We start from the raw sequence: 12,348 nt of genomic DNA, 5'->3' as shown, positions 1-12,348 counted from the left end.
GCCTCCCAGGTGCCATTCCTCTGAAAACAGCCCTTGCTTTCAACCCACTAGGGGAGAGTCTAGGGCTCTGTATGGTTTAGCAGTTCAGCTAAGTGAATGTCAAATGCTGATGGTAATGATCATGTAGTAGTGTTTTAATTAGACCTCTGGCCTGGCTAAGTATGGTTTTCCATTCTCCCTACTAAGGCGATAGGAGGATCCAGCCAGAGAAACCCTGCTGGCTTCATCAACACCCCAAAGTGTGTCCCGCCTCCCTGTGCACTCACCCAAGCCATGTGCATCCTGCCCACCGTCCAGGTGGAACACAGCAGAGCTGCCTGAAACCCCTGCCTGTATCAGAGTGCTGGAAGCTGAGGGAGGGAGGTGCTTTTAAAAGCACAAACACTATTGCACAAACACTCCAACCAGACAGCCTGTCCTCACCTCCTTTTTTCTCACTTCTTTTCTTTCATTCACTACCTTTTTCTCCTCCAAATAGAGGATGAATACCCTATGTCCTCCTTTCTCCTCCAGTTGTCCCATCCTTCCAAATTCCTAAATGCCTCTTCTCTCTCCCTCCCTCCCCTTTTTGTCTGGACTTATTGCTCATTAATCATTTCTGACACACAGCTGCTTGGGCTCTAGAAGGATCCCTGGACTGGCTCTCTCAGCTGGGCTGGTCACAATAACCAGGGAGCCTTTCATCTTTCATTGCCTCCCAGGTCTCCCCTCTGCTCTTCCTCCTCCAGGGGCCTACAGGCCAGCCCCTCTGCACCAGCCTTCTTCTGCTGGTCCCATCTGCACCGCAGTCTCCTGAAGGCCAGATGGCCTCACAGGCAGGAACTGCCCTACAGTGGTGTTGGCCGGTGACGGCAATATCGATGTGGGGAAGGGAGAGCCCATTACAGTCAAATAAATGAGATGGCCTCTCCCCTTCCATTCCTGTACCCCTCTTGCTGCAATATGGGAAACACCTCGCAGTCAGGACATGCTTTGTCATTAGGTATAACTTGATTTTACTAATATTAAACACAGCGGAAGTTTAATTACAGCCTGTGTAATTTTCAAAGAGTTCTATTCATGCTACCCCAAGCCAACATGAATCCAGCTTGGTGTATGATCGATGTGGCCTGGGAGTGGTGCCTGCTGTCTTCTCACTGAGCAGGATAAAGGGTCGAGACTGTTAGTCCTAAAACCGTTATTTTCTTGTACTGGAAAAACCCCTTTGAAATCACCTATCCCCATCTTGGGTTCTCACATTCTCTCAGGACATCAGTCAGCGTGGCAGAGCCAGGAACTGGCAGTCCTGGAGCAATACGCCCTGGGTGACAGGCCTGACAATCTGAGCGATGGCTGGAAAAGTAGTCTCCGAGTGAGACAGTGACACCAGTGCGCCTCAACTGGCAGCCAAGAGCAAGGAGAGGTGGTCTACCCCGACCACTGCGCCCAGAGGGCCAGCTCTGGTGCCTGCCTTAGAGCTGCCGGCCAGGAACTTTGATACCAGGACTATGACGAGGTAAAATCTGGGCCAAGGGCGAAGCTGGTCGTGCACAGGTTACCCAAAAAGGGGGCACCTTCAGGAAAGGTTATTTTTAATTAACAGTTTGTGTCCTGAAATTTCCCTGAGGAAAGCGGGTCCATTTTACTTCCCCCCACCCTCCACCTCCCACCTGGAGAATGACGGAAGGGCTTATCTCTGGAGTTCGTGACAACGAGCAGCACTTACAAATCTCCCCTCCTCTGGGACACCGGCCTCTACCGTGAACCCGGGTCCCCCCCCCCAAAAAAAATAGCAGCTAGACACCGTAGAGTGAAAAAACTTCACGCCTTTAAACCGGCCACGAAAAGAAACGTGAAACACCCAAACACCGAACCTAAACCAGTGCGCGGGCACAGCGCGTCAGGGCGGAGCGCACAGCCGCGGCGACCGCGCTCAGGCGCGACCATCTCACCCCGGAAGGGAGGCAAACTTGAAGGCTTCGGACTGGCCAGGCTCAAAGTAGTTGGAGCTGCTTAGAGTGGATGCCTCGGAGGCTCAAATGCTTCCAAGTGCACACACCCGGAAGAGGCCAATTAGGGGAAGGAGAGCAGAGCCAGAGTTGCGCAGAAGGGCCGGGGCTCCTGAGGCGCGGCCCGCTCCCTGGCGGCCTCTGGGAGAGGCTTGGACGGCTTCCTATCCGAACCGGAGCCGTGCGCTCCCTCCCACCCTCGACCCCACCCCAAAAACTCTCGGCCGGCAGAGTGACAGCCCCTGCCAGCACCACCCCCCAGTGGTGGGAAGGCAGAGAAGAGAGAGCGCGACTGGAAACCAAGCGCAGGATAGGGCAGAGACCCCAGGGTCTTGGAGAATTCCTGTCCCTAGTGGGACCCGCGGCGAGGCCAGCGCAGTCTGGGGGAGGGGAGGAGGACAGCGAGTCGCCAAGGCCCGGGCGGAGGCGGCGCGCGGCTACTGCCCCTTTAAGACTCTCCCCGCCCACCGGCGGCGCCAGCCTCCGCCCGCCGCTCTCCCCGCCCCCGGGTCCGGGAGAGAGCTGCGATTGGGCGGGCGCGGCGATCCTTTTGAAGTGTGGCTGCCGATCGCGGCTATTTGACGTGCGGCTAGCGGAAGGCGAAGGTTTTTGTGTTGCTAGTCCGGGCTGGCGGCGGCGGCGGCGGTGGAGGAGGGGAGGAGGCGCAGCGACTGCTGCACCGCGATCGGCGCGGCTGAGAGAGCCCACCCGCCCCGGGAGCTCGTCTCCCCGGTGCTCCCCGCCCTCCCCGCCCCCCCAGCGGCGCTGCCTCCTCCAAATGAGCGATTCGCCCGCTGGATCTAACCCAAGGACACCCGAAAGCAGCGGCAGCGGCAGCGGCGGCGGCGGGAAGAGGCCGGCGGTGCCGGCGGCGGTGTCCCTCTTGCCCCCGGCGGACCCCCTGCGCCAGGCGAACCGGCTCCCTATCAGGGTCCTGAAGATGCTGAGCGCTCACACCGGTCACCTCCTGCACCCGGAATACCTGCAGCCGCTGTCCTCCACTCCTGTCAGCCCCATTGAGGTCAGTCTCCCGGCGCTGCCGGCCCAGCGCCGGCCCCATTCCGCCCACCACCGCCGGGCCCGGGACCTTGCTCCCTGCCCCGAGACACAGCCCCCCGAGTCCGGCCACGCTGGCGGCCGAGTGAGCAGAGCCCAGCGGGTTCTCCCCACGCTTCCCCGGGGAAGGTTCTCCTTCCACACTCGGCCCTCAGAGCTCCGCGTTTGTTCGGTGGGATTTGCTCCTGCAGTCCCCACTGGCTCCCTGACTTTTCCTCTGGCACCTGGTTTGAAGCCCAGAGGTGACCGCCTCTGGGCCTTCCCCACTGGTTTGTTCTCTTTGAAGCCCCGTCCCATCCAGTTAGGGCGCCCTACCCCCAGGCACTGGCGATCCCAGGTCTCTCTTCCTGCCCCTTCCCGGTGCCCTCCCCGGGAGGGAGGGGCTGCTACGCCAGCGCCAGCTGCGGCCCCCGCTGTGGAATCCGCGTCTCCGCGCTCGTACCCCGCGGCGCCTCCTCCTGAAACCCGTCCCGAGCGAAGTTCCCCCAAACTGAAGGAATAAGTTTCTGCCCGGGCCTAGAGGAGGGGGAGTGTAGAGAGAAGGGGAGTCACAGCCTTGACTGCAGACAAGTCGCCTTCTCCCGCGTGGTCTGAGGGGACCCGATTCCCCGAGCGGTGGCGCCCTCGCGGACCCATGCACAGTTGGGGGGACGGCCCGGCCCGGTTCCCAGACCCGCTCCCCAAGGCCCTTCCCGCCCCGCCGCGCCCCTTCCCGGCCCGGCTCCCCAAGGCCTTTCCTGCCCCGCTGCGCCCCCGCCGCCCGCGCGTCCAGCGTCACACAACTCCCCCTCGCCCCCGCTCGCTTCGTGGGTCTCTCAGCCTCAGCCCCTTTCCTTCCCCTTGCCGCTGTCTCCCACAGCTGGACGCCAAGAAGAGTCCTTTGGCTCTGCTGGCCCAGACCTGCTCGCAGATCGGCAAGCCGGACCCGCCGCCCTCCTCCAAGCTCAACTCGGTGGCGGCCGCGGCGGCCAACGGGCTGGGCGCGGAGAAGGAGCCTGGCCGCTCCGCTCCGGGCGCCACCTCCGCGTCCGCGGCCCTCAAGCAGCTGGGGGACTCCCCAGCCGAGGACAAGTCCAGCTTCAAGCCCTACTCCAAGGGCGCCGGCGCCGGCGACTCCCGCAAAGACGGCGGCTCGTCCTCCGTGTCGTCCACCTCCTCGTCGTCCTCCTCGTCCCCGGGAGACAAGGCGGGCTTCAGGGTCCCCAGCGCTGCCTGCCCGCCCTTTCCCCCGCATGGAGCGCCAGCGTCCGCGTCGTCGTCCTCGTCCTCGCCGGGTGGCTCCCGCGGCGGCTCCCCGCATCACTCTGACTGCAAGACCGGAGGCGGGGAGCTGGACAAGAAAGACCAGGAGCCCAAGCCCAGCCCGGAGCCCGCGGCCGTGAGCCGCAGCGGCAGCGGCGAGCCGGGCGCACACGGCGGTACCGAGGCTGGGGCCTCCGGGCGCAAGTCGGAGCCGCCCTCGGCTTTGGTGGGGGCCGGCCACGTGGCGCCCGTGTCACCCTACAAGCCAGGTCACTCGGTGTTCCCGCTGCCGCCCTCCAGCATCGGCTATCATGGCTCCATCGTGGGCGCCTACGCTGGCTACCCTTCCCAGTTCGTGCCTGGCCTGGATCCTAGCAAGTCTGGCCTTGTGGGAGGCCAGCTGTCCGGAGGACTGGGCCTGCCAGCCGGCAAGCCCCCCAGCTCCAGCCCGCTCACGGGGGCGTCTCCGCCCTCCTTCCTGCAGGGATTGTGCCGAGACCCATACTGCCTGGGAGGTTACCACAGCGCCTCGCACCTCGGTGGCTCCAGCTGCTCCACTTGCAGCGCGCACGACCCGGCCGGGCCCAGCCTGAAGACCGGGGGCTACCCGCTGGTGTACCCCGGGCACCCGCTGCAGCCCGCCGCCCTCTCGTCCAGCGCCGCCCAGGCCGCGCTGCCTGGCCATCCGCTCTACACCTACGGCTTCATGCTTCAGAACGAGCCCCTGCCGCACAGCTGCAACTGGGTGGCGGCCAGCGGGCCGTGCGACAAGCGCTTCGCCACCTCGGAGGAGCTGCTCAGCCACCTGCGGACTCACACGGCCCTGCCGGGCGCAGAGAAACTTCTGGCCGCCTACCCGGGGGCCTCGGGCCTGGGCAGCGCCGCTGCAGCTGCCGCGGCCGCAGCCTCCTGCCACCTCCACCTCCCACCGCCCGCCGCCCCCGGCAGCCCGGGGTCGCTGTCATTGCGGAGTCCACACACTTTGGGGCTAAGCCGGTACCACCCCTATGGCAAGAGCCACTTGTCCACAGCTGGGGGCCTGGCTGTGCCGTCCCTGCCCACAGCCGGACCCTACTACTCGCCGTACGCGCTGTACGGACAGAGACTCGCCTCAGCCTCGGCGCTCGGATACCAGTAACTACAGCTCCTCCTCCGCCCTGTCCCCGCCTCCCCCGCCGCTGTCGCCGCTGCAACCTCCACTACTGCTTGTCCCTGCCGGGATTCCCCGCCCAGACCCTCCCCACCGGACTGTGTATTTATTTACTGTAATGTTAGCTTACAAGCTGGGAATATAAGTGCATTAACGGCCACATGAGTCAATGGTATGCAAAAAGTCTGTGTTTTCCCAAATAATAATATTAATCACAAATAACTACATGTACCCCGCCCCTCTTCCTTTCTTTCTCTTTTTCCTTTACTTAGGTGTAAGTTTTAAATGTGTATTCCTTTTCTCTTTCTTTTTTGTCACCGGTTTGGTTTCAGGGAGAGGCGGAGAGGAGGGCCCTTGGCTCTTCTGTGTTCTGATTTCTGCTCCCTGGGGAGTTTCTTGCATGAGTCTTAACTGTTAAAACTACAGTTCCCCCTTCTCTCTTTCCTCTCATTCCTTCTTGTTTCTTTCCATTGGAGGTTCTGTTTTATCCTTTGTACAAGTAACAGAGAGATGTGTGTGTGTGTGTGTGTGTGTGTGTGTAGCACATTTGGGGTATGGAGGGGGCTGCTAAGGTGGCAGGGGGTCCCGAGCTGCTGACAGGGAACTCTGCTCTGCGGACTCCTCCCGACCGACCCTCTCCTCTTAGGTTCCTGGGTCAGGGCCTTGCCCCCCACCCCAAAAAAAATAAAAATAGAGCCTTGCTCCCCTACCTTGCTCTGAGCACAGAGAGCCTGGACCCCAACAGGCTTTCCCTGTAGAGGGGCCCAGATGGCCTCCGCCAGAGCCTTTCCTTCCTCTTTTACCTTTCAGCCGCCCTCCTGCTGGTGGGCGACCATAGGGCTCATCCTATTCAAGTAAAAGCCCTAGAAGGCCCCGCTGGTCTGAAACTTTGCTCCTTGTATTTTGCAAAGTGCTTTATAGTCATTGTTTTTCTCTCCCTAATTGGGGCAATGACCCTCCCCTGGCGGTGGGGGTACAGGGTCAGTGATTCTAGCTAGATCCCCCCAAAGCAGACCCCAAAGCAACGTCAGGTGGCATCACAACCTTGTTAGCTCTGCTGGGGGAAGGCTGAGGAGTCGGAGTGCACGGATCACAGCGCCCCACCTCCCACCCTCCCGGCCTGACCCAGCAAAGCCACCAAAGTTGGCCGTGGGCCTCCTAGGCTCCCGCAGTGACTGATGGAAGACCCCGCCCCTGGGTCTTCTCCCCACAGCACCCCTCCCCCCGTGTTATGCAGCAGCGCGGGGACTGCGGGGCGTTCTGGATAAATAGAGATCTCCCTTGGTAAGACTTATTTTGTTAATAAATGGAATACTTGGCTATATTCACACCGTGGTGTGTTTCTCTCTTGCATCACCCACCGCCCACTTTCAAACACCTAAGCAGATGCCCTTCTTTTACTCTTGTTTAAAATACCTTATGGTTTCTTCTGTGATTTCCGTTCAAGGACAATTTTAATGCTTTTCCTCAAGAAAGGGGGGAGGAAACAAAACTTCTGCCAACGCATTACAAATAACATAAAACCACTTTTTTTTTTCCACTTGGTTATTTAGCCTCTAGCCTCACTTCAAAGGCCTCGACATTTCGTGGGGCCAGGGTGGAGGGCGTGTGTGAAAGTAGATTTTCCTCTGGGCCTGCATTCGAGGTTCGCGGAGAGCTGAGATGGGAAGCAGCGTCTAGGGCTCCAGCGAGACTCGCTGCCCCACGGTCCGGGAGCCCGGAGGGCAGAAGGGCAGAGAAGATGTGCCTTTGGCGCCACCTGGTGGCAGAAGGACGAGCGACGGAGAGAAGCCGCACCTGGCTTCAGCCCCGAGGGCACCTTTGCGTGTCCCATCCTTTAATTAGCCCATGGTTCCTACTTGATGGGGTTTTTTACGGTGAGTGGGGGGTGAGGAAAATCCTCTCTTTCCTGGCCAAAGGGTAAATATACCTACTGAGAAAGTCGCTGCTCAAGGCATGAAGGCTCACCTCAGCCAGCTCTGGGGAGTGGACCTGCATCTTTGCACCCACAGAACTTTTTGGAACGGAGTTTGGGCTTTTGCTGAGAAGGTACAGCTATTGCTTGCGACTTCTCCATCCAGTGGAGCCCGGCTCCTAGGCCTGGCTTATCTGTCTTCCTGAGCTCCAAGGACCAACACAGACCTCTGCACCATCGGCCAAGCAAGGATGCGGGTGTGGTTGACTGGGGTGTTAGCCAGAGTGTCCATCTGTCCACTTAGCAAGGGACAGGCCTGGGGGAGCGTTCTAGACCAGAAGAGAAGACGCCCACGGGGCGGCCTGCAGCCCTGTCCTGCCCAGTGCTGGCTGCTGCCCACACCCTCCAGCGGCCAGAGACTCTTGGCGCTGGGCTCTGGCTCTCCATGAACTAGGCCAGCGTGAGGCCAGCAGGCTCTGCACCCTCGGGGCTGCGTCTCTTTCCGTGGGCTCCGCGTGGCTGTGAGGTCTGCGGCACTGCTCAGCTTTGCCTTTTCTGTGAGGAGTGTGACTTAGCGTGGAGCTAGTGCCCAAACACTTTGTGTCTGAACTGCCTATAGCCCGAGGGCAAGTGTGTGGACATCCTGGAAGTCGGGGTGCCGCCTCTGCCTTCGGGGTTTTAGTTGTCCAGAAACTCAGCAACTGAAGCATAGAAAGGTTTCAGCTGCAGCTCCGAGGAAGGCTGCGCAGGACCAGCTGCTGGCTGAGTGCTCCCCTCTGTTTTCCACGGGACCTCAGCATAAAACGTGTTTGTATAGGTTTCTTTGCTCAAATCTTTGGATCTAGCCAAAAATCCCTTCACTGGTCAAGAGAACATCAGGTTCCTTTTGCAAGGTCATAGTTAAGACCCTGTATGTGTCCCAAGACTGGGAGCTCAGGCTACTGGTGTTACCAGGCACAGTAAGGACCCCAGTAGGGTGGAGGCAGGAAGGGCGGAGAAAGTCGCCCTGAACACCTCTGGGTCTTCATGGGCAACCAGGATTCTCAGATTTCTCAGGGTTCAAATAGGCCCGAATCCTTAAAAGGCCTGAGATGTAGCCATCATTACTTTATTTTTCTCTGTTGTTTGCTGTTTATTAGCATTCTTTTCCTCTTAAGTCCCCCCTTTCCTTCAGAGTCTCTCCTTTTCAATGTCTTTTTTTTTTTTTTTGAGACAGAGTCTCACTATGTTGCCCTCATTAGAGTGCTGTGGCGTGACAGCTCACAGCAACCTCAAATTCTTGGGCTTCAGCGATTCTCTTGCCTCAGCCTCCCTAGAAGATGGGACTACAGGTGCCTACCACAATGCCCAGTTATTTTTATGTTGCAGTTGTCATTGTGGTTCAGGTGCCCCAGGCCAGGTTCAAACCCTCCAGCCCGTGTATGTGGCTGGCACCCTAACCACTGAGCTACTTTTCCAAGTCTTTTAAAGCTGATGGAACTTGCTTCCTCTTCAGCCCAACCTAAACTTTTCTTTTCCACACTTTCAGTCTTGGGTCTTCAGATGCCCCTGCCTAAGGACCCAAGGGCTCCCCTTGTCAGGGAGAAAAACAGGAAAAAATTCAGTATCTCCAACAACTAGCGAATTCTATGTATACCAAAAGAAACTTTGCCAACAGAGGGTTTGGCTTTCACCTTTGGTGTGAGAATACAGGTTAGCAAACTGCTTAGACTACTGAGTTTCCTCCATAAAATGTTTTGGCAGCCTTTGGAGGAGCCTCAGGGGGTCAACTGATGGGCCTGGTTGGAATAGGCTGCCCCCAGCTACCATGGTGGTGCCCCCAATGACCACAGCGATCCCAAAGATCAGGTCTGGAGTCTGGAGTGTCCGGCTCTTTCCTTGAAATGATGGCTCTCTTGGCAGTAAATTGTCAACATTTCCTGAGAAATGTGGCTATTTTAACTAGCTGGTAGGGACGTTGTTACTTTTAATAGCTTATTCTCATTAAAGTTGCCATTTTAATAGAGACGGTGCTCCACCTACCAACTGCTTATTTGCATAATTAATTTATAGAGCAGCTGTTTCTCTGGGTATCCCCTCTACCTTCCCTTCCTCCACCTTCCCTTTCTCCGCCTCCTTCTCTTCCTAGCTCTCATCCAACTTTCTCCTAATCTCTCCCAGGCGCCAGAAATGGGGCTTTCTGGGGCTTGTGTTCCCAAAGCACCAGGAAGGGTAGAAGCCACAGAGCTGGAACCTGAGACACTGGATGTTCCTGGCTCGGGGTCCTATTTTCACACCTCTCGCCTGGTTATTTCTGTGGCCTTCTGGCAGCAAAGAGAGGAAGGAAGGAAGAAGAGGAGGGAGGGGAAAGGTTCACCCTCACATACAGGTTTGACTCAAGTAAAATTGTAAGCTCTTTTTTTTTTTTAATTGTAAGTTCTTAACGTCCCACCCACAAACCCATCTCCCCAAGAAATCACAGTCCGAGAGGGAGGGGTGGCCCTTCCCCTCCCTCCTGTAGCCAGCATTGCCTCTGCCTACCTCGTACGTGTGACTATGTCTCTCAGTTCCTGAACTAGCTCTCTCCTGATGTATGTCTGCGTCAGGGTGGAATTCGTCTTACGATAATCCCGTGGGCTCTGCACTTTATTAATCATTCTGTAGGGGAGCTGCACTCGGGTTTTCTGTTTGATTTGATTTCATTCATCCTGTCTTTTTGCAAAATAGATGGTTGAGTGCATCCGATAATGTATGGTTTAATTTGGAGCACTATGGGTTTGAATTACCATTTTCATAATGTGCTGTGCATTAATGTGTTACATCATTTATAAAGAGGAATGTACAGGGTTTCAAACTTTCTCCTGAAAGCCAAAGTCACCTAAAGGAAACAAAGCCAAATCACTTCAACCCATCTTCTTACCTCCCTGCCAGAACAACTCCTGCCTCCCCCAGCCCAGTTAAATCTGCCAAAGCTCATAAAACCCAACGTGAGGCTTTCGTATTCACATAATGCAGGTGGGAGTCGAGGTTTGGAGGGGGGCTTGCACATGGCTGTCAATGGCAGTAAAAAGCTCCCCTCATTATTGCCTAACAACAGCTTTGCAGCCAACCCCAGTTTTCAGGGGTTTTTTTTCCGGAGACCTCCAGTGGATGGCTCTCCCGCGACCCTAATCCCAGCACACCCTCCCCAATGGCTGTAATAACACCAGCTGTCTGTTACTCAAACTCTGACTGAGGAGGAAAAAGCACTGATTATCCAAATACAGTCATTAAAGGGGAAATGTGTTTTTAGGACTGTCAGAGTGATTAATGAGGGCTAGCCGTCTTTGCAAATGCACTTGTTTAGTCTAACTGGCAGCTTCTATTTTCCTATTGATTTATTGCAGCCGTTGCCGGGCCTTGGTGTGTGCGAAGTCAGGGCACTTCACAACTGAGCCCTGTTTAAACAGGAAAAGCATGCCCCATTTTGTCCAGGAGGGAGAAAGCAGCCTAAAGTCTCTCCCCTTCAGTTCAGTCTCCAGGGGCCCAGACCAACAAAGAAGACATTAAAAACCTGCAGTCCAGAGAGGGAAGGAAACGGCCTCCCCGGGTCATCCCCAGACACTCAGCTCCAAGGTCAGTGGAGACGCACCATGGCTCCTGGACAAAGCCCGCCCTATTGTAACACTCAGCATGCCCACATTTCCCCTGCCAGTCCTCCAAACCAGCTGTCAGCCATTGAGTCCAAGTACAGGAAAGGCCCCCAGCAGAGGGAGAGGCAGGGGAGGGACTGAAGAGGCAAGGCATGGGGTAAAAACAGAAGCAAAGCAACCCCTGGAGGTCAGGGGCAGGGGCAAAGGGGGCTGGGGCAGGGTTAGGGGTGGTAAACTGATGGAGACCAACTGCTGGTTTTACTTTTTTTTTTTTTTTTCAGTAGAGACAGGATCTTGCTATGTTGCCCAGGCTGGCTCAAACTTCTGGCCTCAAATGATCCTCCTGCCTCAGCCTCCCAAAGTGCTGGGATTACAGGCCCGAGCCACCATGCCAGGACAGTTTCAACTTTTACAAAAAGGGTGGGGTGACTTCTTTGACAATATCTACTTCTTTCCACTTGTACATTTTACATTTTGACAAAGGATGTGTCTAGTGACCAAAATAGAGACGTGGCAGCTTGGGAATAGAGTCCCAAGTATTTTGGGATTTGAGTTCCAGGTGGCCAATTATCAAAGCAAACAGAATTCCCGAAATTCCTGTTATGCCCAGCACATTGCTGAATGCACCATAAGGAGCAGAAGAAAACTCAGACAGAATTCCTGCCCAGCTGAGTTGCAGGAGACAAGACATGCCCGTGAGACAGGGAACAAGATAGCATAACTGCATTTCTGTTGACCTGAGAAAGTGCTAGAATAAGTCCTTCTGTGCTGACAGTGGGGAATAGGACAGGACATAATACGGTGCTAATTGTGCAGCTCAAATGGTCCAGCAGCAGGGACTGGAGGAGGAAGAGCTCTGAGGCGTCCTGTGCTCCAAAGCCCATCGTCCTTTGGAGGCTGGAACAAGAATGAGGCCTTCGTCCTATAGCAGTAAGAGGGCTGAGCCCCGAGCCAGTAAGTTCCGTTTCCAGGGCAGGTTAAGGACCAGGCTTAACTATGGCTACACACGCACATCCGCCTGTTCTTCCACCCCTGTCGCCCTGATCAGCTTGCACCTTCTACACAGCATTCCAGGCATGGAAAAGGTTGGTATTTTTTCCTAAATGAAGTACCTTTCTAAGTTTTCCCAAGGTGTTGGCATCTCATTAGCATTAACACTTCCTAAAAAAAAAAAATTACTGCTGGATTTGAATCACCAGATGAACTGGGATGCCTTTTTTTTCTTAGGAGAAAAGAAGTTGAACCTTTTAGGTGAGAGAGAAAGAAAGTGACCATATTTTATAAATTTCAGAGTGGAGACTAAAGGCAGAAGTGTACTTTGGTATTAGGACCGTCCTGGAAAGTCCGGAATGTCTGGTCCTTGTGCACGTAGTAGAGAGCATTGAA

At 56.1% G+C, this 12,348-nt stretch overlaps 1 protein-coding gene across 1 annotated transcript; it reads left to right on the top strand.

The window, feature by feature from the left end:
• Positions 1-2,277: 2,277 nt before the first annotated feature.
• On the top strand, positions 2,278-6,766 carry ZNF703 (zinc finger protein 703). Its single transcript, XM_053578613.1, has 2 exons — positions 2,278-3,009; positions 3,904-6,766. Exons 1-2 carry the CDS (start codon positions 2,767-2,769, stop codon positions 5,422-5,424), a joined length of 1,764 nt encoding a protein of 587 aa, XP_053434588.1. The 5' UTR covers positions 2,278-2,766; the 3' UTR covers positions 5,425-6,766.
• The last annotated feature ends 5,582 nt before the right edge of the window (positions 6,767-12,348 follow it).

Source organism: Nycticebus coucang, chromosome 24 (genome assembly GCF_027406575.1).
Source record: "Nycticebus coucang isolate mNycCou1 chromosome 24, mNycCou1.pri, whole genome shotgun sequence".
In the NCBI taxonomy this organism is placed as follows: Eukaryota; Metazoa; Chordata; class Mammalia; order Primates; family Lorisidae; genus Nycticebus; species Nycticebus coucang.
This window is presented reverse-complemented; position numbering and strand designations above follow the sequence as displayed.

Excerpts from the sequence above, each read along its gene's own strand:
- ZNF703 (XM_053578613.1), top strand. The coding sequence starts at position 2,767 with ATGAGCGATTCGCCCGCTGGATCTAACCCAAGGACACCCGAAAGCAGC. Across the intron at positions 3,010-3,903 it reads CTCCTGTCAGCCCCATTGAG|CTGGACGCCAAGAAGAGTCC; the intron begins GTCAGTCTCCCG and ends TGTCTCCCACAG.